Source organism: Mizuhopecten yessoensis, unplaced genomic scaffold, assembly GCF_002113885.1.
Source record: "Mizuhopecten yessoensis strain PY_sf001 unplaced genomic scaffold, ASM211388v2 scaffold716347, whole genome shotgun sequence".
NCBI classification, from domain to species: domain Eukaryota; kingdom Metazoa; phylum Mollusca; class Bivalvia; order Pectinida; family Pectinidae; genus Mizuhopecten; species Mizuhopecten yessoensis.
Window position 1 is genome coordinate 901,941 of NW_018480071.1, and position 25,427 is coordinate 927,367.

General features: G+C 35.4%; 2 protein-coding genes across 2 annotated transcripts; both read right to left on the minus strand.

Annotated features, from left to right (window-relative positions):
- Positions 1–1,172: 1,172 nt before the first annotated feature.
- Positions 1,173–19,670, minus strand: LOC110443468 (fibrocystin-L-like). The gene is made up of 18 exons (XM_021487695.1): positions 18,240–19,670; positions 17,728–17,890; positions 16,759–16,980; positions 15,625–15,894; positions 15,186–15,434; positions 13,508–13,666; positions 12,858–13,091; positions 11,189–11,839; positions 10,554–10,716; positions 9,943–10,175; positions 9,174–9,419; positions 7,954–8,490; positions 5,925–6,235; positions 4,932–5,189; positions 4,286–4,685; positions 3,121–3,284; positions 2,608–2,878; positions 1,173–1,537 (listed from the first exon to the last, which is right to left on the minus strand). Exons 1-18 carry the CDS (start codon positions 19,668–19,670, stop codon positions 1,173–1,175), a joined length of 6,327 nt encoding a protein of 2,108 aa, XP_021343370.1.
- Positions 19,626–23,691, minus strand: LOC110443471 (fibrocystin-L-like). Its single transcript, XM_021487697.1, has 7 exons — positions 23,625–23,691; positions 23,065–23,233; positions 22,411–22,573; positions 21,835–21,914; positions 20,670–20,799; positions 19,979–20,347; positions 19,626–19,717 (listed from the first exon to the last, which is right to left on the minus strand). The coding sequence occupies exons 3-6, from the start codon at positions 22,544–22,546 to the stop codon at positions 19,998–20,000; spliced, it is 696 nt and encodes a 231-aa protein (XP_021343372.1). The 5' UTR covers positions 22,547–22,573; positions 23,065–23,233; positions 23,625–23,691; the 3' UTR covers positions 19,626–19,717; positions 19,979–19,997.
- Between the last annotated feature and the right edge of the window lie 1,736 nt (positions 23,692–25,427).

The following is a 25,427-nucleotide window of genomic DNA, read 5'->3' on the forward strand; positions in this document are numbered from 1 at the left end:
GCCTGTATCCAGCAGAAAATATTAAGATAATGGGCGCCAAAATACCTCTAGAAAGAAAAGTATTGAGTATTTAAACATAATTGACCCTTTGTCTTTGATCATCGGGTCATTCGTTGTTATAAACTTTATTTAATTTACAACAATTATGAAACAAGTTATTTCAACTTATATTAATCACTCTTGTTGGCCCGGATATTAGCGCACGGGGGTCGTTATGCTGGAGGAAACCGGAGTACTCAGAAAAAACCCACGTGATCGGGCAGGTTACCCCATACTTTTTTAACGTCCGGTCGGGGAATCGAACCCCGGCGGCCTTGGTGAAAGGCAAGTGCGCTTTCCACTTGGCCACCCGACCACTTCATTCGTTGTTCTATTTGTGTATGTTGATTCATAGCCAATCGACAATTTATGTCAATTAGTACCGCAAACACAGGTTCAGTTTGTAGCACACATTCCAGCATGCGATTGGCAAAATATCATTTTTGTTTACTTTAAATTTTGATTTCTCAGACCCTGAAGAAAACACTAGAACACTGAGTTGTATTTCAATGATTATTTAATAAAAAATACACATATTTAGATATATTACAATGTTTTTAATTATTTTGATTACATAATAACATATAAATAATTTCTTTTCACGGTAAGGCCTAATTTTATCTATATCTCATTAAAAAATAAATATATCAATATACCTTCCGATTTAATCAATTGAATTACATAGTATGTACATTAACAATAGCGATTCAAAACTGCTCTCTACTACCACTATCGATGGGATTTTGAATGCAATATTAAATATGATAATAATAGCTCACAATATATTATATCATAAACTTAGTTGATATACAAAAAATACATGTGATACAACTGGCTCGAACATTACACAATATTGGTAATAGTAATTCGTGATATAAAAACACTTGAATTATGGATTTGTTTATGATAATAATAAGCATGATCATACGTTACTCATGACTGCTTGTATAATTCATAAGGATAATCGCTGGCAGGTTTGTGTTAAAAACAAATTATATATGCAATCCTCCGCTTTCGGCCATTGAATTACAAAATACAAAATGTTCGATCAAATAACAATTTAATTATGAGACGTCATAAAGTAATTTTGATAATATAAGCGTGAATTTTCGATGATCATTTAACAATTAAGTTCAATGTTTCAAACTATCGTTCGAAACCTCAGTTGATTCCGACCTCCAACGCCCATTACCTGTATAGTAGTGGAGGGAACCAAGATCCTTGTCGCTGAAGGACAACCTGTTCAAGTATTGGTTGGAGTCCGCCGTTCGATTTGACCGTATGCTTCCAGGGAACGATATTCGCGGCTGGCTTCCAACTTCGGAGTACAAGTTGGACGGCTTAACATTTAAACTACCTTGCTGATTGGTCACAGACAGTTGGTTAGATTTGTTTGTAGAGTTCATACGTGTTGACGATTGGAATGAAAACTCCTTTGTTTTGTTCGAATTATTTCTTCCGTCACCGAAACTTCCAGCTAGGTTTTTCATTAAAAACTCTGAAAGTAAAAGAAAAACAAATCACACCTATTTTTCTCTTAAATGTAAGAGTACAAGTTCTGTATATGGACATAATTATGCTCGCGGTTTGCAATATGATCGAGGGTGTTGATATAAAATATGTTACTAATTTAATTACTTCACGTACTTTTATCAGTAACGTAATATCTGCTAACCTAATTGCAAGACATTAGAATCTTGTCATTCATGTCCTACCTTTTTCCTTATTTTCGGTTATATTTCCACAGGAACATGTGTTCAGCAAAATTAAGGAGTTTGCGAAGACGTAAAGTTAACCCAAAAAGTAAAAGTCATGATTTTATTTTATAGATTTATTGATCAACCGTGAAAATTATAAATCGGGGTCCAAACGAAACAAAAGGTTACAAAATATTTTATGTTATGGCTTTACCGTAGAATATATATACAAGATGTTCTTCAGAAAATTCATTCAAACATTTTGTTTTTAAAACACTTCGGTGTGTTGTTGTTATTTAGCAAATTTTGAAATCAAATGAAAGTGTTTCTTGGGTGCCGTCGCCATGGTATTTTTGTGACGTAGCACTTTAAAATCTGCATTAAATCCGCGCTATATAAAAACCGTTCTCTAACCGTCCAACAAGATATATTTTACTGGTTTGTGAAAGCTGTTGGTCGTTTTAATAAAATAAGAGTCACCATAGTCAATTGTAATATTCAAATTGACGTTGTCTTTTCCCGCGTTACTTAATTTTACATTTATACATTTATGTTTTGTCGACCATTTGTTTGCTCTAATGACCTATCATAATGACCTTTTCTGTTTTGATGGGCGTAAAGCAAATACACATAGTATTTGTAAAGGTTCTCTACGGAAGACATGTTATCCAAAATGTTTTGAAGTTATCAAATCTTATTGAAATGAAATATATCACAAATGTTTTCTGTGAGTAAGTGAGCCCAAAAACGTCCTAAGTAGAGTATGCTATTTAGCTTACAAACACAAAGTGATATATATGGTGTCGGATTTTATAATGTTAAAGTGTCTTACACATTATGCACAAAATTTAAATTCAGAAATAGTGCTTACCTCCTGGATTCGGGTTAACCGCTCTTTTGGATTTGATATAGATGACGAAGAAAATTATTGCTAGCAGAAACACCAATGGTGTGATGACAATCACAATCAGCGTTGTATGGGAAAGTCCGTCGCTGGAAGGAGGTACCCCTGAATCTTTGTCCCTGATTGTTGTGGTAGACAGCCCATTGTCGGTTGTTGAATTAGTCTGCTCAATGTCCGTTGTAGGGGTGTTTTGTCCATTGTCGGTTGATAAGGTAGATTGTCGGATGATTGGTGTTGTCTGCAATGAGGTAATACAATACGTTTGCTTCAGTGATATTAATATATGTCACCAATACTTGAAATAATAATCAATTGTAGTGCGATTGATAACAAACATATGTTTGTTTGTACTGACTAAGTATCTTACAATTAACGTTATAGGTGATATATTTTCCTTTACTTCTATTATCTATATTGGTTTTCAATTTAAGTTAAATTTAATTTGAAAAATATAGAACATAACAATAAGATGATAGTTACAGGATACATAGATGTTCCATTTAGTAGCAGTTGTTCTGCCACTTGCATATTGAAGCCGTTGAAGGTGAAGTTCAAGCCAGACGCAACATCTTCAGCAAGGGACAATATTGTGGTGTTGGTGGTAATCGGATGTCCGTGCAATACACAGGTAACGATTATACTCCCTGTTTAGATATATAAAATAAAAACAGAAACGTGTTTAAAACAGTTTGATTTTCAGGATACTTCATAATTTTGACGGTATATCTTTGACGTTATTTAAATATAAACAACTAACTATATTTCATTCAAATAAAGGAAAGGATAGCAAAAGAGCCAAGAATGACAATAAACGCAAGGGAGCAAAAAATACATTTTACATGTACTATGATGCGAGTCTTTTTTCCTTCCACCTCCATATTTGCTGGGCTAACAGAAATGTAAATACCGGTGCATAACTCATTTGTTAGCTTTGATTTGTTTTATTTCACCTTAAATGCCTCCCCCATCAAGAGCCAGGGTTAAAGTCAGAACTGAACATTTGATCAGTCAGGAACAAAATTTGAGGACAGACAGAGTGATTACTATAGGGCAACCTTATCTTTTATACGGGGACCTAATGAACAAAGCAGGAACACTGGACTTTCCTTCTTGTAAACCAAGCAAGATTAATTAAAATCTCATGTTCTCATTAACATACAATCTGCAAAGTAATATGTTTTTATATTTTATATTAAGACCGACCTTAAACTTTGAGCCAATGAGCTTCAGCTTTGGTCAGTTAATACTTTGTTTGATTATGACCAACTTTGATTAATAATGTCAACATAGCATGTTAAGCAGTTGAAAGATATAAAATCTGACCTTGACCTTTGATCCGATGACCTTGACCTTGACCTTCGATCAGTGAACTTCTTGTTGTATTTGCTTCATAATGTCATAAGAAAATGTTTACCAGTTAAGAGCAAAATGTTTTAATGTTAAAATCCAAGATGGCTGATTATTCGATAAATTACCTAGCAGAAATAGGATGCATGGGAAAATCATATTGTAAAATTTTAAAATCATACTCCATTTACTTCCATTAATATTGTGCAAAAGTAAAAAAAACGGACAGACAGACGGACGGACAACTGATTACCCAACAAAGACGTCAAGTTGATATCTGAATATAACCATTGCATACCTTCTGTCACCGTCACTGCATCGAATAATACATCCGGGTATTTCTTAGTGAGAAAATCGACCACCATTTCTCCGAATTGATCGCTGCTGTTTCCTACCACTGCGCTGTAGTTTTCTTTGAACACCATTGTCACATTAGTTACAATAGCTTTACTATCGTTCAATAAGTTAAATTGATTGTTATGGAGCATTTGAACCTTCACATTCCCGTAGATGTCATACTCCTCTGGTGATGACGTCACATGAACTGTCAAATAGTAGATACCTATCTGATCAAAGCCCAAAGAATCGAACACACCTTCACCAGTTGTAGGATCAATCTGCACTTCTCTTGAACCTGCTATGACATCTTCGGTGCCTGTTTTATTATTTACATCAACCGTAGCTTTCCATTTATGACCCTGCAATGATATTTGATCAAACAATAATGGATGAACAAGCTTCATTTGATAGTCAATAAATCAATTAGGAGACAATACCATGGGTAATTTCAACATTTGACTAACAAAACAAAAGAAAAACATAGTTACCCTCCAAGATATGTTGCTGATTCGTTCTCCTGTTAAATCGTCTACGAGGTAAACGTGTATTGCTGTGTCGTTTTCGATAAAAAATGCACCTGTAGATACATTAATTACACTTCTTACAGTTAATTTTGCAACAGAAAATAAACTGGATTGAGCTGTCATTGGTTTTTTGCCGACAGGATATGTGTTTTTAAAAGCAATAGAAAACTTTGTGCCGTAGTGCGAAATCCGGAGACCAGTGAAGTTTGCCCAGCCCCCTACTATTTCCGTAGTCGTTCCTCCATAGAGATGAGCTTTAGGCTGGGAGCGTCTTGGTGACAAAGTAGCTGTAACTTTCCAAGGGTCAGCGATTGAGCCAAGTTTTTCTATTTCGTTATCCTGTTGAATGAAAAAAGGTCAAGTGAATAATTTAATATTGTAGAGGGATTTTTTTTCAAATAATTTCACCGCTACTTCACCTTGGTTATAATTGAAATACGACTATCAGGTCAACATACATAAAACAATGGCTAAAACACTCTTAAATAATACCGCAAATGTTGCATTGGGTGTAGAAATTTTGTGTTGCATGCTGTTATGTTCTCAAGAAGAGTGCAATGGTCTATGCAGGTATGGATAGTAGAAGGATTTCCATTTGCAAATTTTATCTATGCATGGTTTACTTTGATTATCTTACCCTCGGAAACCTTACGTACATCAGTCTCAGCATCGACATTATCAATTCAATTACACTATCTTAAAAGTTCATAATTTTTGAAATATGTAATATAAAATTTTACTATGTACAACCTTAATCATTAAACAACGAACAAATACTCTAATTGTACGTATTAAACGTGGTAACGTTTCAAGACCGACTGATCTTTTTATCAAGGTATGACCCATACATATGGAGCTTGACTCAGGGACCAGTCGGTCTTGAAACGTTGCGACGGACACGTTTCTTACATACATTGTTTGTGAATAAAGGAACCTTTATATTCGTCAACATTGTTGATTTTGTTTTATTACGGTACTATCGGTTTTCGATTTAATTAAAACTGTTAAATGACTTCAAAATTTGGATTATTTTCATTTATTCAAAATAATTATATAAGCTGGCGTTACATATACCTGTTCGTCGTAGAACCTTAAGCACGGTTGTGTCGCAAACAGTGCTGTTTCGTGTGTCGGTACCGGTTCTATCACCAATTTCATCGCTTTAGGAACCCTAAGCATGCCTTTTGAGTTTTTTGGAGAATCCTTTACTTCTAGTGGTGTTTCATCGCTAAGATCGGGAATCGGTTCATTTATGGCAATGCTTTTAAGAGTGATGTTAAGTGTTTCGCTCATATCTCCTCCACCTTGTACCTCATTGATAAACTTCGCCGACATATTCATGAGAGCATCTGTTGACATCGTTTCGTTGACCGTTGCGTTTGCAGCTGTTGAATTTAAAAACACTTGTCTTATAATGTGTCACACTATATAACTATGACGGATTTTATAAATTCACTCGGGCCTATGGAAAAATGGTTCTCCGAGTCCCTGCATGTAGGGTGTAAGAATTGTACCTGCTGCCCCCATTAAATAATCGTAAGAGGCGACTAAATTTGCGATCTTATCTTTCTCTTCATTCTAATCAACTTTCTTCTTCCTACCGTCTCCCTTGACACTGTCTCTCTTTTGGCCTTTAGTTGAGCGTTCGCCCCTGTGAGGAAGGGCTTTGGGCTCTGTCCCCTGGCCGAGACATACCAGAGTCTGTAAAATGACAGTTTCTACTCCTGCATATAGCTTAGTAATTAAGGAGTATGACGACTGGTTCGCACGTTGTCAGTATAATGTGACCGGGTAGGGTAACCTGCTTGGTGTCTTTTTCAGTATATTTCAGTGAGGTTGCACTATAAAATCGGGATCAGTTCTGCACTTTCACAAGGAGACAAACACGAACATATCGCAGCCTCCCAAAACACACACACATACGCTACACGCATGCATCTTGCACAAAGGGGAGACTGTCCGTAAATGTATATAGCTGTTGATATGACGTTAAACAATACTTAACCAAACAAAACCAATCCAAATGGATTTAAAGTGGCCCTCAATTGTGTGTGACAATAATTAACATCCTCCAGGTTCGGATAAATAATGAATCTGCTGTTTCCTGCTAATCTTAGAAAGAGACTTTCTAGCAGTTCAACTCCCCTTTTGCCAAATCGAGGATTGATTTGTCAACAAGTAATCTTAAACTCAATAGAGATATTCCTTGTTTGAAAATTATATATTGACAAAAGCAATAAATAACTTTAATAGGCAACACATGTCGTAACCCTGCAATCCTGTTGGGTTGTTTTTATTTATTTAATTCACTTTTATGTCTTTCTGTCCTATCTACTCAATTTTCCTAGGAATCCATTTGCTTATAACCTTTGCTGTTGCAGTAGGCTTTAAGATATAAAGGCCGTAATGTTTAAGATCTGAGGTCGTTTAAAGACGTGCCAGTATGCATTTAATAAATGCGTGCATGTTTGTTTGGGGTTTAACGTCCTCGCAACAGCCAGGGTCATTTAAGGACGGGTGCCTAGGGAGACACCACTTGAAACGGAAATTATATAGAAAAGAAAGAAGACAGGTTAGATAGGAAACACGTGTTGTGTGTATGTGTCCTGGATGCGGTATACAGTGTATATGCCTCCTTGTCATATCGCGAATCCGATGCCGAAAATTATTCCTACACATCATTCGACCCGAACACATGCTGAAAACAGTTCACCAAATGTTGCGTTTGCCCTTAATGCCGAACATTTAGCAGAGTAGCAACTAAATTACCCGATGCCAGTATAATGTGACGGTGTGCAATGCTGTGTTATGTCTTTAGCATAGTATTATTAGTGAGGAAGGACTTGAGAGACGGCATTATATCCACGCTATCGCAAGAATTCTTTCATTCATTTCTGGAACCAATCACAAGCAAAACTGTCAGCTTTCTAATCTGTCATGAATAATTCCAAATCCAAGAAAAAATGTAAGTATCGGAAGTGGAACTCTTTGTTTTCAAATAAGCGAAGAATTAGATTTCTAAATTATCAGGATTTTAATTAAATTTTACAAAATCCAAAAAAAACAATATGGATAAACTAAATATTTTATTAACGCTTCTTACTTGTAGCTGGAGGGTCGCTGATTTCTATTTGTATCGTAATATCTTCAGACGCAGCACGTTTCCGTCTTGTAGTCTCCCTGACAATGTTGACCACTCTGATCTTCTCCGGAGGCACGTCGAAGAACGCAGCTAAATTACGTATCAATGATTCCCCATAAAACTCCTCTGGTGTTAATGCAGGGATTTGAAAAGACACTATAAAACTAGGATTTGTAACAATCTTTACTGGGTTGCTTCCTCTGACTAAAACATATAATATGTTTAAATCTCTGTCAAAATAATTTGTTCCTGTAGCATCAGTAGAATTTGATACGGGAACAAATTCTCCTACAAAACTTGGAGGGTTAACTATATACTTTCCATTTACTATCTTAGCGTTTTGTGCTAGTACAAGATCATCACCAGTGTATACGTCTCGGCGGTTAGACTGCGAGTACCAAATACCAAGAGTCACAGCCTCGTCTTCATTTGAATTTAACAGGAAAAGTCGGAGCTCCTGCGGGCTTGTGCTGCTAAAGTGTACTAAATATTGTCTTCCTAAAAAAACAATATGACCTGTATAGTATGTTGAAATTCAGAAGCTTATATAATTGAACCCGCGTTAAATGTTGTAATCGTAAACGTTATAACATGCATTTCATTTCTAACTTATTTGTAATAGTTTTGGATATTCTATGAATGAGAAAACCATACTAATCATTTCACCTGAAGTAGGGATAATACGGGTTTTGATGTAGAGCATAAGGTGTGTACGATCACAATTAGGCAGCAATTTGGTTTTATCTTAATCATAAACAACATATAAGCATGTAAAAAAACTTACATTTGTTGAAAAACAAACTGTGACGGACAATTGACGTCGCAAAATAATAAAACGGTGCGTTACAACAGAATAAAATGGCACTAGAATTATCGGAATTCAATCTTTTTTCGTTCGATGTTTTAAATAATGAGGCATTCTGACTTAATAGATAATAAAACGGTATGCTATTTAGTATGAAGTATTTGCAATTGTATAACGTCGCATAAGAACTGAGGATTCATCAGGTATGCGATAACTATACATGAACATTCATAATGATTCGGCTCATATGTTTTACTTGCTAAACATAGCTTATAATAATAACACTGATTCATTTGTTTGTGTTTTGCGTTCTAGGTTCTTTGTTTTATCAATGCAGCATTAAAAGCTAGCACGTGTACTGTCTTGTAATACTTACCTATAGCGACAATAGCCATAAATGTAGAGAGTCTTTTCCGACATGCCATATGTTTACAACTGCTGTGGTCTTGGGGTCCGTTAATAAGATCCAAATACTTGTCTCCAAGTATTCCGACTGGAGACAGACGCCGAGTCTCTGTATCGGGGTCCATACTCTCTATTATCAGCATATGATAGTCAAGGTCGTGACACTCGTAGGCTTGCCAGGCAGTTCGGTATTGGCACTGATCATTTCGTACAATTCCTGTATCAATACATTACACTTTTAATATCCAAACCGAAAAACGAGGGAGCATATAGTCGTTGCCCTGTTCATTAGTTTGATATGCTGATGATGTAAGAGTCAATATGTCAAAGGTCGAGATTTTAGTGGCTATATCAGATAAAATTGGGGGAACCGTTAATTTTCGAATATTATCTTTTACATGATATAATCCTGTACATCTAAACCAATTTGAATGGATGATGCCCCATTATAAAAGGGATAGAGAGAGTTCCCTATTGACATTTGAATTACAAGGTCAGATGTCAAATTCACTAGCATTTGACTGAATTTCTTCTGTAAAGTTTGTATACGGATGCCATAATTAGGGCAAGACGAGCTTTCACATTATATTTAGCCTTGTGTGATGCCTAGGCAATCACTTCTTTTCTTTAAGGCTGATATTCGTTCAATAATTTTTCTTTTAGGGATTGTTTTTTTGATCTTGTGATTTTGCATTTTCAGTGCTACCGAAATGACAATGCTTAATATACATGTAAGCTACCTTTGTGCGGTGCGATGCTACTGACATTGACACGTATACCCTCCAATGTAGTAAGCATTTCTCTGGGTATTTTGTAGTCCCCTAGTCCTCTTCGCGAATCACCGTTCCACTCCCATTCCGACTGGGATATGACAGCACCCTTTGTTCCAAGAAAGGACCCATCTTGATCTTTTATAAGCGCCTTTTTCAATCCATCACAGTCCATATCAACACAGTCACTCGGGTTTATTTTTCTGTTCCGAACACAAAATGTATGTAATCTATATTTTCAAAGCATTTTCATATTGTTTTTATAAAACGGCATATAATGGATTACGTATAACTACTTTCCCAATTCTAATTTGTTTTTAATTTCTGTTTAATATTTTTGTTCATAATCAAATTACATATCTGTATGCATATTTGCTTATTTCACAAAAATCAAAGTCGATGTGTTAACAACAATATATTGACATAATTCCTCATAAAAATACGTTCGTTCGATCCTTGATATTTTTTGGACAATTGTACTGTTTTTGCTATAAGAAAACAAAATACTAAGGAGAAATAACTACATGGAAGTTTTGTACTCGTAATTTTAACATATTTGATATAGAATATTATTAACTCACTCAATATTTGGCCGATCAATGAAGAAAAAATTGTGATTGTCCGACTGATAGACTATGATTCTTTTAGTAATCACTGGGTGTTGTCCGTCATCGTTAGCCTTGTTCGTTGTAATCATGATATCCTTAATACCACATACCGTGTTAAAATGTGCGAAAGTAACGCCTGCATATGGAAACAAAGTGATTAGTACTTTGCATGTAACGAGATGAAATACTCATAAAACACATACAGTTGGTGCGTAATTAAATAGTATATGCATTAAGAAGCATTTAAAATGGATAAAAGCATGAGGAGCGTGCCGGGAATCATATTCATTATTAAAATTCATATTTGTATCAAATCAAATATAAGCGCTATCGCTTGGAAACAAATACATCAACATACCGCCTTCTTCTCTAACGAATTCATTACACTACTGCAATGCACGTCCTTTTATTACCTTGACTAGTAATGATACGCTTTAGCCTATACATTTAAACGAAGTCTGGCGTAGTTTAGAAATAAGTAAAGTAAAGATAATCGGGAAACAAGATACAAATCTTTTGTAGGAAACAGAAGTAAATCAATTCCTTTTGCTGCAAATAAACAGTTAGTACATTACTAGATTTATCAAATGTTATTTGATAATACCCACCATCGACATTAGTCGCCCCCATGATTGCAGGATAGGTCTTGATTCCAACCAGAGAGGAACTAGGAGCACCATTAGTTCCTTGCATAAATGAAGTGAAATCCATACCAACGTGCCCGGCTCTATACTGTGTAGAAATACCAGTGGAGTTGATTCGGTCAGATGTACAATCAAACGACGAGGTTGCGCCGATGATAAGAGTGTGAGTTATGTTGCAATATTTAGTGGCATACTCGTGATTAACAGCGTTAGGTCCAATAACTGAGTGATACAGTCCCAGCGTATTTTCTATCAGAACATTGTTCCGTGTAACCACAGACAGTCGGTTGTTGTAGTATATTCCGATATCACGACATTTCCAGATAAAATAGTTTGATATTTGGTAGCACGAGCTTTGAACTAAATCATCGTCAGGGTACACGGCGACACCTATTGCAGAACTGTGTGCCTCGTTTCCTACTCCACCGGCTGTGGCGCCACATTCAACACCGGGGACGTGAAAAGCGACTCCATATGTTCCGGTGACGACATTGTCCTTGATTTTCATGTGTCGTCCTTGAAGTCCATGTATTGCTCCGAAAGTAAGTCTACTGTCAGTTACCAATACAATTAGATTTCGCTGAATCGTTGTATTAAATGATTGGCTTTTAATTGCTGAAATATAATCGTATTTCATAAGAAAACTTCAAATCTAGAAAACCATGCAGTTAATAAAATATGTTTTGGCTATATCGAATCTGAAATGTATTCTTATTGTATCATGTTCGTAATATTCATACAACCTCTGCGTTATTTGCATTTAAGCTCATATTTTTCCTTGATAAATCAAGGGTATCACACATCAGATAAATATACAATTTGTTTGCTGGAGGGATCTTTATCAAATTACACTTGCAAGTTTCCTGTTATCCCTAGCTACACATATCGTACTTTATAATAGATCGAAAAAACAAGATGTCTACCGAACAGTCCTATGTAATTTTGTTATCACTTTTATATATATGTCCCCTTTGGTCCCATTGTTGAAAATGCACCTGGCCCTTATGTAAATTCATACGTCATTGATAGCACTTCTAGTAATGTAAGAATTACAACTGTTTAGCTTTTGCATATAGTTATGTAATTTCAATACAATAATGTTGGTCACAGTGGCAAATAGTAATTGTAACATATTCCAATTAAGATTTTCCAAATGGTATTTGGAAATAATACCTGTGAGTAAAGTAAAGAGCAAAGAAAGTAAAAGATCATCGTTTGAAGATCTGATAAAGATTTGATAAATATTACGCAACAACCCTTCTAGGACCGCCTATGATTTGATTTGGTTTAGTATTGTTAAACGTCCTATCAACAGCTATGGTCATTTAAGGACGGCCTCCCCTGTGTGCAAGATGGATGCGTGCAAATGATGTGGTGGCTGCCTTCTTCATGGATTTTCAGTCAGGTAGAACTATATGTCAAAGATTATACAAGAATTTGATATTTAAATAATTACAGGCATCTGATCGTTTCGCTGTGTACTTATGTATGCAGTTGTTAACATGTTGTTTCAATTTAGTTTTCTTTATGTATGTAAGGTTGTTAAATGTCCCTCATCGTATCGATATGATTTTAATCGTTGGGCAGCTAACACAGATATTAACTTTTAAAACGTGTTAAGCTTTGGTGTTACCTTGCATCGACGAGTGATGAATGACGTTGTCTATCAGAACGAGGTCGTTTGATTCATACACTCCAATAGCTGGTGAAAAACCGTCGTGGAAAACACACTTAGTCACAGATGACGATGTGTTTTCAGTGACTTTCGCGGCGTTCCTATACAGCAAGGAAAACTGCCTATGAATAACGTGAGTGTACTCTTTCTGGCCTGTGAGATGGAACTCGACGTTGCTGAGACTTGCGTAACCTATAAATGGCAAGATACATATATTAACTCTATACATCTCAAACACATTCATTTCGCTATAACATTGAAGTAAAAATTTAATAATTAAGTGATTGAATATTTTTTTTAAACTATCATTTGACAAGGGTTTATCTTCATTCCTTACTATTTTGCCTTTTTTTGTCTATTTGTTTTTTAATTTTTACAGAACCACTACTGAGAATTTTCAATTAAAATAGACTTCGTAGTACCTTCTCATTTGCACTGTTAGTTTGATTAAACAATGCAAAATAATTGGAATTTCCTGACCGTATTTTTTAGCAAACTCTGTCAATAAAAAGCAGCGGTCATTCAAATCGTTGATGCTTTTAATATTAGTTTAGTACCTTGGAATGTTTAGACGTACGAGTTACCATACTTACAAACTTGTATTTTACCTTTATAGATACTACCGTTAGCCTCCGCCGTTCCGACTATCACTTTTCCACCGTACATGTCGGCACTGTTTACCTCCCCTTGAAGTCGAATATTTCTGGTCAGAAGTCCCACTTCAGATGCCATTATAATATGTTTACCATTGATCATTTCTTCGTGAGCTGTACAAAGAAGGCACAAGATTGAATTACAAACATGTATATATAACCACATTGTAATACAACGCACCATAATATAATATTAACAAACTAATTGAAACTTTTATAATGACAGAGTCACTCAATGATAAATGCTTTTTTAAATATTCAATCTACGAGACATAATGTTTTGGCTGAAATATGTTCAGCAACGGGGAGCAAAAACAAAACTTCAGAAAAAATGTATCAGATTGATTGAGTATGCAGGAAATCAGACCGCAGAGAGGATATATCATTTTTTTTTAATCTCAAAACTTAACCTACACATAACGGGATACTAAATGATCACCCAATGTTTATGATCATTTGTACTTTTCTTTTCAGATACATTTGTAATTTGAAAAGTCGTTTGGCAGGTAAAGTATTGTCATTAGCTTGATAGTTGACTAGCTATAGCAACGTAACGTGTCCTGGTACACTCAGTGGATGTTAAATTCAAATATACTTCATTGTATATGTAGATTAAATCGACTCGGTGGTTTTTTAGTGTAAAAGCTTCGGTTTACTGGTTGGAAATGAGCAAATTTATACATGTTGGCCATATATGTTGGGCGTTAGGTAACTACATATCAATGATATAATATCATTTCTTTCCAAAATGATTACTTTAAGATTAGTGGTTCATATGAATCTAGTTGAATTTATTTTACGGTTCAATAATAACTCATTGCGACATATTAGAAAGCAGCGTGCTGTTATTTAAACATTAAAGTGCGTTCTTTGGAAAGTTATTGTCCTATAATCCTGTGAGAATTATAGGAAAATAACTGTCCAAAGAAGGCAATTTAATACTTAAATTTCCGTTTTTAATTTTAGTTTTTCTTATAATTCAAACCTGTTTTCGCATTTCAAAGTCAAATTTCGCGCTGTCTGTCAACGGGACCTTTTATTGTGACGTGACGATTACACGCGACCGTTCCCGGCAAAAAATAAAGTTGATGGAAATAAACCCAAAATCATCAATTACATTTCAAGAATTTAATCAAGAAATTCCACCGTGAGGATATTCACCTTTTATACAACAGAACTACATAAATTGTTGCAAGTTACATTGTTTAATCCGGTAGTACGGATCAGTTACCACGAGGAATACGTATTGTTATTGTTTCGTGACGTCAATAATACACTTAATATAGTGACGTCGGTCAAAACGACATCATTTAGTCACGACGTCACGAACATGGTCTTTATATCGCTAGACCAATGGGAATGAAATGAGAATTATGATCTGAAATCTTTCTATTTTGTTTGATAAGGTTATATAGTGACAATGCAGAGCAAATGGAAATATATATATATATGAATTTTATGTGAATAAACGCATAACAGACCCTTCCCGTTTGAGTAGCTTGTGCTGGTACATCACGAACTATGAATAGCCTGATACAAGGCAGGATATAGTATCTAAATCAAAAGTTACCAATAAAATAAGAAATATTAACGGAAGATTTTGCTTAAATCCAAAGATGCTTTACATATTTACCTATGTGTCGGAATCGTAGGGAATCGTTCAATGATAAAGTGAAGCCGTCGTCAGAAATGTTATTGATAGTGAATGTTTCCGTTTCCCATATGTCATAACTGGTCGGGGCGATGACAATTTCATCCCCGATCTCCCAGGTCACGTTTTGTACAAGTGTCACCTCACTTTCACCGGGATTTGCTGTTCTGTTTAGTCTTGTCCATGTTATACCAGTGCCCTTGCCATGTAGATCGAGACCGCCATAAACACCTGTTTACACGGATAATAATGGAAAAGACTTTCAATGCATTTTGGTGTTGGCGTGAATAAGTACGGAAATTTATAGCTGAATTTATAGAGAATTGTAAACCAACAAAATAAATTCTTCTTTCAATGTTCTGATAACGAGTGTGTCTACATTGCATTGATGTTAAGAAATGTAAGTAAAGAATGTATTTACCGAGACATTTGGCATTTATCGGTATATTGGTATGCTCCAGTCGTGTCTCTGAGTTGTGTCTCTGGCCTCGCAATATAATGTCTATATGACCGAGGAAGGGGTCAGCTGGTAAACCGATTATGAGTTTCCCCCCTATTATTATGATGTCCCTTGCACTGAAAGTGAATATGCGGTAAGAACCATTTTCTGGACCATGGTCGAACTCCAAGACGCCATATATAACGACAAGGTTAAGCGTTGGTATCACCGTGTCGGCTTTCATCCATATTCCTTGTAAAACGAAAATATAGCTTTAAAGGTAAAATTACAACTTTGTCCATAACCTTATTACATAAATATTTGTTACAAGCTATAGTACAGAATAGTAGAAGTAATGAAAACATGCAGTAAAACAATCTTAACAAAATTCCCATACCCGAAATAAACACGTTGTTTTTAGTTTATGTATGAAGTGATCGGATCATTGTTTATGCTGTGTGTTAATAATAATCAATACATGCGTTTCTTTCCACGTCAGTATTTAACAATTTCCAACCAGGTACAAGTCGAGATCATTGTCAGGTACTTAATACAGATCGCCGTAAACATCACGGTTTCCACTCGGGTCATTTCATTTAATATATCACACGATTTGCAAACAGTGCAACATTAATATCGAACTTGAATTTAGCCTAGTGCAAATATACTGGAAACAGCCAATTCCATTTAATACTGTACCAAACATTCGTGCATCTGAATATTTCTAATATTTTACTTTCAAATAAAGTTACCAAAAAATACATGCATAGTGCCGTCGCGGCAAAATTTGCACAAAAATGCGTTATTTTGTTAAGTTTTCGTTAAAATTATAAAGATGCCCCAATATATTTACATTGTTAGTCTTCTTTTTATGCACAACATTGTTCTTTTATTTCCTAATATGTTACAAGAGTGCGCTGAAAGGACATTACTAAGGTATTATATTAAGTAATAAAAATATATAAAATCAATAATTTGTAGTGTTTCACCACTTATACGTTTGATAGTTATCCAAAACATTTGCAGTTCCGCCTGGGTCTATACCCGAAACTGTCACATTTAAAAAACAAACCGGGTGTTCCGCATTTTTAAATAAACAAAACAATATTGCATTACCCTTTGTGATATTCACGTTATCTCCAGTAACGGGAAGTGTGTCGTTGGGCCATGACGTAGGAGATGACCAGTTCGTATGTAACGTTGACGCTGGCGCTGGTGTCGTTGTAGGTGGTGATGTAGGGTAGATGCATCCACGGTATAAACACTTGGTTATTTGTAGTGAAACATATATATCCCTTGGTCCCTCATCAATAATGCGTCCACGCTGTCTATATGACACTGAAATATAAATACATTTCTAAATGATTGAATTGATGTGTGACAACGTCATTATACTGTATGATACTGGATTACATACTTATGATGACATTTATTCGTTTCATTGAATACACCTTCCTGTAAGCATTAATTGAAAAATCAAAGACTACACAGTTACTAAATCTTTAACTGCGTTATCAAAACGTCGGTTAATAATACAAAATGCGCACGTCAACGTCAATGCCGTTTATAGCTACGAGTTCAAATATGACAGCATGCACATTTGTTATTTGTCAACTTATATTGAAGTCCTGTAGTTAATGTAAAATAGCATGTTGATTAATAAATAATCAAATAATATTAAAAAATAAGCAGTCAATCTATAAGCAAATCAAACGTTTTTAGTTGTTGACATAGTTATTGTATACGATCAATCTTAAACGTTTGGTGGAGCTAAAACAGTTAGTGTATTTATTTAAGCGGACACAAATGTTTGCTATTATCGATTTTTTACAGCTTAGCACTTTGATGTATTCGCAACTTTTGCAACAAAAAGTCATATACATTAACTTAAAATCATAAATTAGCGCTTTGTTTGAAGCGCTTAAATTAGAAAAACACTAAAATATGAACGTTCACAGTAGCACACATTATTGGTATACGGTTGTTGTTTTTTCACAAAAAGAACCATAGAGGTAAACATGTCAAATATGCTATATTTACATACGATGTCAAGCTTTATGATGTGTCGTTCGACGATATACTAACCAAGAATTGTTATATTGCCCGTTGTTTCGTTGTACTGCCAGTCACCATGATAATGTGTCGCCGGGTCTAATGTTTCATTCACAGGATTACGTTCATTATTATTTATAAAAAACCTGTCTGGTTCACCTCGCAACGTCTGTGTTATCATTACATGATCTCCATACTGAAATGCAATATGGCAATACGGCCGCAAGCACCATTAGCAAGAACTAATAACAATGCATATATTCAATACAACCAATTATGCTGAACGTCATTTCTTATTAAAATGTATATTATTCAACATACTGGTATATATGAATTTACCTTAAAAAAAATGTTAAGAAAATTCAACCTGAGATCAGCAATATGGGTTAGCCATTAGCATTTAACAGAAGCGTATACGGTAATATGACTCAGTATTAAAATTCAATAAGTACCGTTTTAGAAAAACGCTTTAAACACTAATCTTAACAATACCAATGTAGTTTAATGTAAGTTCATAAGGTTAAAGATTTTCCTATATTAGTTACCTGCATTTTATAGAAATATCCATCCCAAGACACATTTGTCATTTTCGCCGGATAAGAAAGATGCCAAAAGTAGGGTTCCTCTGACACCAAATATGACATCCAACCCGATGATGGTAATATGGCTTTTGAACGGTAATTGCTTACAGTTGTTCCAAAATTATTGGTTAAAAAGAGAGTAGGATATCTGTTATATCCATCGACAACAAACCTAACAACAGCAACTCTGATAAGTGTGACGTCTGACGGACAGACACATAGAGAAATTGTCGATGAGTTTGAAAACACGGTACAATTAGGGGGTAATGTTCCACTACAAGATACAACCTTACATGACTTATATCCACAAAGACTTCCATCGGCGTCTTCGAAGACAGATTCCCAAATCCAGTCGTTCTTTATGCGATTTTCTACATTTAGGAATGTTAGATTCTGAGTTTTGTATAAAAACCCACCACAGTTTCCGGAACATCTGTCAGGTGTCTTAGTAACTGTCAATGCTGCACAATCAGGTTGGTCAAAGTTGACAAAGGTGACATTACGAATCGTGAAGCCATATCTGTAGGGAGATGCAACGCCACCTTTGGTACATCCTAGTGTCGGAAGACTAGAAACGTGACCGGCGATTAATGAGTCTTCTATCAGAGGTCCGTCGTCGGCATATTCGTTTCCGTCTACTATTAGATCCCCTGTAAATCCAGCTTCAACATTATTAACGGCGACTAACCCTTTGACCTGTATGGCCCCTATATCAGTGAGAACAAGTCCTTTTTCACAATTCCATATAAAAGTGTCTTCTAATAATACAGCTTTTGGCGATGACGAATATGAGTTTATTCCAAACATCACACGTGGAATGTACTTCGGATATATTGTCAAACCATCCCATCCGAACGAATGTGCAGTATTATTGTAAAATTCAGCAAAAGGTGTCATCTGTGGATAATGAGTACCAGATACGGAATCCAAATTGAACCAATATCCATAGTGTGTTCCACCAGCTGCAGTATTATGACGCACAGTGTTGTTAGGGTTTGTAATCCAGAATGTTGCTGGTGTAATGTCATTCACCAATAACTTAACAGTGGATTTGGCAAGCAAAGCTAAATTGTACTGAATTATATTTCCTGTCTCAGATCCTTCTTCCAAAACTATAGCTCCACCATTGATGTCGTAAATCACATTACTGTCAACGAGAAGGTTTTGTGTATCTACAATGTTGATAGCACGATTAAATGATCGGTGAATACTACATCCACGAACGTAAGATTCCAACATATCGCCTGTTGCATGGAAGTTTATCGGATAGCGACCAATTCGGAAAGCTTGTCCAACGTGATAGAACTCGACATACTCAATACGGCTTGTGGTCAGCTGTTTTGCTGGGTCTGTAGTGTGAATCATAACCTGAGCTCCGAATTGGTCACTCCCCATCTCTTCTCCACTTCGACCCTGATAGCATGTTTGTGTTGCAAAGAAATCTGTAAAAGACCAATGACAGAATATCTTTAAAAGTATGAATATGCATTATGATATTAATAATGGTAAATCATATTTTTGAAAAATACGTGATCGAAAGATTTATCATTGTTTTTCATGTAGGCAGGGTAGGAAGCGATATTTGATACCGAGAGCAATTGAATATTATCGTCAAGATCATTAACATTTGAATATAATAAAATGATAAAACACATATATCTATGTCTTGACAAAAAATGTGTATATGAAATATAAAAACATACTTTCATTAAACCCATCGGATCATTCCTTGACCTTCTTCGTCCACTGCGGGTCGCTGTGTCCCCTAATAACCACATTACGAGAAAGTAATCCAACCTCGGCGCTGAAATCAGCATCCCGTCCTGCCAACAATTCGGACACTCCTAGATGTGTGCTTGTCAAGTTTTTGTTAAGCGTAATAGTCCTATTGTCGTCCGCTATCATAACTATTGTGAAAACCTCGCTTTCTGAATAGGAACTCGTTCCACCTGTTGTTGCTATAACGATCTGATCCTCTTTCTGCCACGTGACTGTATGCCGCAATTTAATTTTCGTTTCACCCATGTTGGCAGTCTCACCAAGTTTTGTCCAGGTAATAGGAACATGCCTTCCTGAATAATTAAAGAGCATCAAAAACGTTTTGCTACTAAAAGCATTGCTTTTAGCTTTTAAGATAATGCGTACATCCTGTTCAGTACTAAGTTTAAAACCTATCAGGAACTATTAGCAAACGTATGTTGTTAAATATGTTTTTCGTTATCTTCCTTGTTATTTTAATTCATCTCTAAATCGAATACAAAAAAATCATAACTTATAGATACAAGTTAATCCTGAGAGTCGTGTGCGTCGTACTTTTAGATTCTTGTTTAACGTGTATTTCTAACTTTGGATAATGGTTCGATGTGCAATACTAAAGCCTGGATGCTAAATTACCGTGTAAGTCTAGTGTTCCCTCACGGACAGCAAGTGACTTTGTTCCGTATATTGGAAGTTCCTTTGATCGATAGTGTCCATGTAGTGTGATAAAGGCGTTGTGCTGGAATGGTTTCTCTTCTGTGCCTACCTGTTTAGAACGAAGAAACATCAATGTTGCGATCAACTATTTGATATCTGTAACGTAGGGTCTGTAACAATGCGTGCATCAAGCGTCGCTGCCGATATATGTTTTGAAATAGGAATAAAGCATAGGCTCAGATGCGTACCACTTTGCTGTCTCGAGGTTTTCGTGATGAAATACAATCAGCTTATCATTGGAATTAATATAAGCCAAAATATCGATTGTAAGCCTTATTCAAGAAAATAGTTGCTTTTAAAACCAGCCCGAGATAATTGGAATATCTTGGAGTACATTGTTGCCTTGCTTGGTGACATCACGTTTTTGACTATTATGCTGAACGAGGTGGTCAATGGATTCTGATCCAGAGCAGTGACATACCAATACCTGAAAACGATAGTTATTTCCTGCTTAACGTTAGCAATAAGGGAAATAGACACAACGAGTGCATATTTTGTCCGTATAATATGACAAAGCGAAATGCTATGATGAATGCCTTCGGCATGGTATTGAAGATAGTACTTTAAAGTTGGCATCAGATCCGCGCTATTACAAGGAGGTAGCTTTACCAACATGCCCTGCCTTCTGCAGACATATACACTTGCACGCATAAACTACAAACATTAAGGCATTCTCAAGAATCTTAGCTATTGATAGGACGTTAAACCCTATAAAACCAAACCAGACGGTAACAAAACAAAACCATGTAATCAAAATGTATGTTCTAAATAAGTTTTGAGAATAGACCAAACCTGAAAAAAGTATGATTAATAACATTTAAACAAGATAAGGATCGTTCGGGCAGTTTAAACAATAACATGAGGAATGTAACTATTCTGTACTCAATTTTTACGATGTGTACCATCATCTTAATGGCCGAACAATTGAAGGAGAAGATTTCATGTTAAAAACAAATTCGAAAGTAGGACAGCATTTGAAATTGGTAGGCTTCGAAATTTCTTGCTAAAAACGTATACTGCGGCTTATAAATTGCTTTAGAGTCACTCGCATTTATTTGGAATATACCAATAACTTTGTATGTACCTGTAGGAGTCCCCCATCTGTTATTAATATATTTTCTGCCTGGAGTTCCACATTTTGGTCGTCAAATATCAGTTCTCCACCTTAAACGAATGTATTCGTGCATTAATCACATAAATAAATACATTTATAACGAATAATGTATCCAGTAACGATGCAATTTTGACCACTCTAACAAATATTTTACATTTATTGTCGCGGATTTCTGTTTAGTTGCAAAATGACCGGAAGATAGAAGGTACATAAATGAGTTATTGATATACAAACATACCTGATCATATTTGTAGAACCTACCAGCAAATAACAAAAAAGTTAAAATTCCGTTGAGTGGACAATTAAAAATGGCGCACATTCTTGTTGTCAACCGTGACGTCATTAGAGCCGGGAGTCAACTTTAATGCTACCAATTCCCGCATATTTTATTCGCCTGACATTGAATACCATAAATGTATCACTCGTATGGCAGACAAAACTACATTACCAGTCGATTATTGAATTTATTAATTCGAATTTTAAATTTTAAATTCTAGTTATTAGATCCGAAAAGGTCATTGTTTTGTAGAAGAAATATATCCTTACCTTGGATGACCACCATTTTGAGAATTGGCGTGTTTACATCGAGTACGATTGTTTGTCCTTTTTGAATGACCACGATGTCTCCAGCCGCGGGCAGACCAAGTGCCGCCCCACCCCACGTAAACACAGATGACCACATATCAACAAAATGGAATTTAGCATTAATCTGAAATGTGATAATCAATAACATGTAAAGAGCTTTTTAGTGTTGATAAGGCGATGATTCCTATTTGAAGATAAAATTAAATCAGATTAAATTCGAGTTAATGAAATTGTTTACTGTTGGAAATTTTTATTTTCACTATCGTTTTCCAATCATAACAATTGTTCGTGTCACACTTGTTACAGTCTACGTTGTATATTCTAACGGGACATCACTCTGTATCTCAAATCTAGTTTAACAATAATAATATACTAGTAAACCTTAAAGATAACAGTAAAATCAAATATTTTATTTTTAGAGCGCGACTTCGTATGCTCATTTTATTACCAAGATACTTGCTTCTGAATGATATTATTCAATGTCACGTTCTCGATATGACTATTTCTAAGGGCCTTACGTTATAGGAATATACACACATTATTCATTTTAAAAAATCCGATTCAATACAACAGCTGATTATATTACGTTTACTCGACTTACTCTTTAAAGCTTACCTCTTTAGCTTTTCCGTTACACCCATTTTTTAGTTTCACAAATCCTTTTTCCGATTTCGAGTGAGCTTCGATGACACAAACAACACGAGTATTCGACCAAAAAATGATGTTGCAAAGTGTTCCACTGACCGTAACTGAAGAAACACATTCTCCAGCTGTATCTTGAATTCTGTTCAACATATTTAATTATTTAACATTAGCCTATTCGGACGTTACTATGCTCTTTTTAAGAAAGTAAGGTATACGAGACCGAGACATATAAACATTAACTTATACCGCAAAAGAGCATTTAAATACCAACATTAAATACGCATTTTATTATATGCACAGTTAGACATTATATATTATCTAAAAATAACTGTGACGTAAGATAGCAATTGCCAATAAGGGAGATGAAGCTGTGTAATTGAATATCAACGAGATCAGTGTAACTTTTTTCCTGAAATGATATAAAAGACTAAATGTTGATCTATCTCCATGTAAGCATTCCTTTTCTGAGAACAATTGTTTACCTTAATTGCTGGTTTTTTTTATTACGTATAGGTATGAAACGATCGTACCCGAAATTGGATCCTGAAATAGTAATTCTAGTTCCTCCCTTAGTGCCTCCCCTTGCTGGAGTAACGTCACTTATAACTGGAGTAACAGCCTCGTCGTACATATACGCACTTGGTAGTGTTTCATTTGCATTGTTGATACTAACGCACACAGTGCAGTTATAAGGATGAAAACCTGTTGGGACAAGAAACGCAATTACATTTGATTATTGAAACATAAGTAAGTTCCAGTTTCGGAGAAGTCACATCTGGACTGGTGAAATGTGATATAACTTCTTTAGGTATTACATGTAACTTTGACCAGGAAGCAAATTCTGGCCACGCCAGGTTAAAAAAAAAAAATTTGCCATAGAACACCCAATAATTTCATTCAAAATTATGCTCCCTACCCGTTTCTTTAACCATGACAGACTTGTTAGGGAAGAGGAACTGAATCCTATTCCTTTCATTCCAGAGATTATCAGCTTAGCTGATCCGAACAACCGAAGTTACCGAAGACTGATGTTTTGCTTCAGACTAAAAGTATACGTACCAACATGCCTGAAGAATTTGAAACGCCATTTTTACCTTTACTTCTGCGTTCCCTGCTTACACTTTCATGTCTACCGATGGCTAAAATGATTGGGATACATGTGTTGCCTTTCTGATGGTGCTTCAGTTTCCACAGCCGAAGCTTATTTTTTATTTCGTATTTATAACAAGGGGAATTCCAAGAGCAATTTAATGCTATGATTTCCTTTAAAGTCTTAAACAGTGTTATTTCAGAAAAAATTCAAAATTTGCTTATTTGACCTAGAAATATGTTATATCCGGGTAACAGATTATGTTGGAATCGATGGAAACTATTATCAAGTTAACATGATCAGATTTCAAATCGCATATATTGATTTCTTTAAAACGAAGATATTAAACAGACAAATGTTAACGCTGTCTCCGTCACCAGAACAGTTGGGGAGGGACTAGTAAATTGTAAGAACTTGTGTTCAATCCCTTTGACGGATTAATGCCAATTCAATGTTTGAACGAAAAGTAGGAAAGAAGAATCAGTCTTGGTTCGAGCTAGAATGTAGCATACAATCTTTACTCATGCATACTTGCATAAGGGTGAATATTAACCTTATTGATTCGCTTGTGATACTACATTCAGAGTTTATAATTTTATGATCACGTGTAATTGATCTAAAACGTGGTAAACATTTTAATGTACAATTTCTAAAACAAGTTCCCATGAAAACATTATTATTAAGTACACACAAGAAATAGGCATATTTAATAAAATATAGTGTTCGAGCTTGCACTACCATACAGTTATTAACATTTTTCAACTTTTAACATTATTGTTCCTATTGGTAAGTGGAGCAAATTTTTGAGTCCTTTTTAATGTTTAACCCGATGATAAAATGACTACCGATGGACCAATCAGCCTTTATTTTATTATTACAAAAACCCCGTTTCACTATTAAAGCTATTTGCAACAGCTGTTATTGTTTGTTACGTCGACAAATTGAAATAACCAAGACCGTAAAACTTGGATGAGGTTCGAACCATGTTAAGAATAAAATTAACGTTTGTACCTGGTGCAGACGGCGTATCACATATGTAGTGCGATGATGACACTGACGGATGGTCCTTTGAAAGATTGCAAGGCTGACCACAGATGGTAACCACCATGTCATCGTCAAACCCAGCTCCTTTTATAGTTACTTGTTGGTCACCAGCTAAACTACCTAAATTTTGAAACAAATAAAACATTTGTTATCCAATAAACATGGCATTTTCACTTTTGCACATTTACAAATACTACTG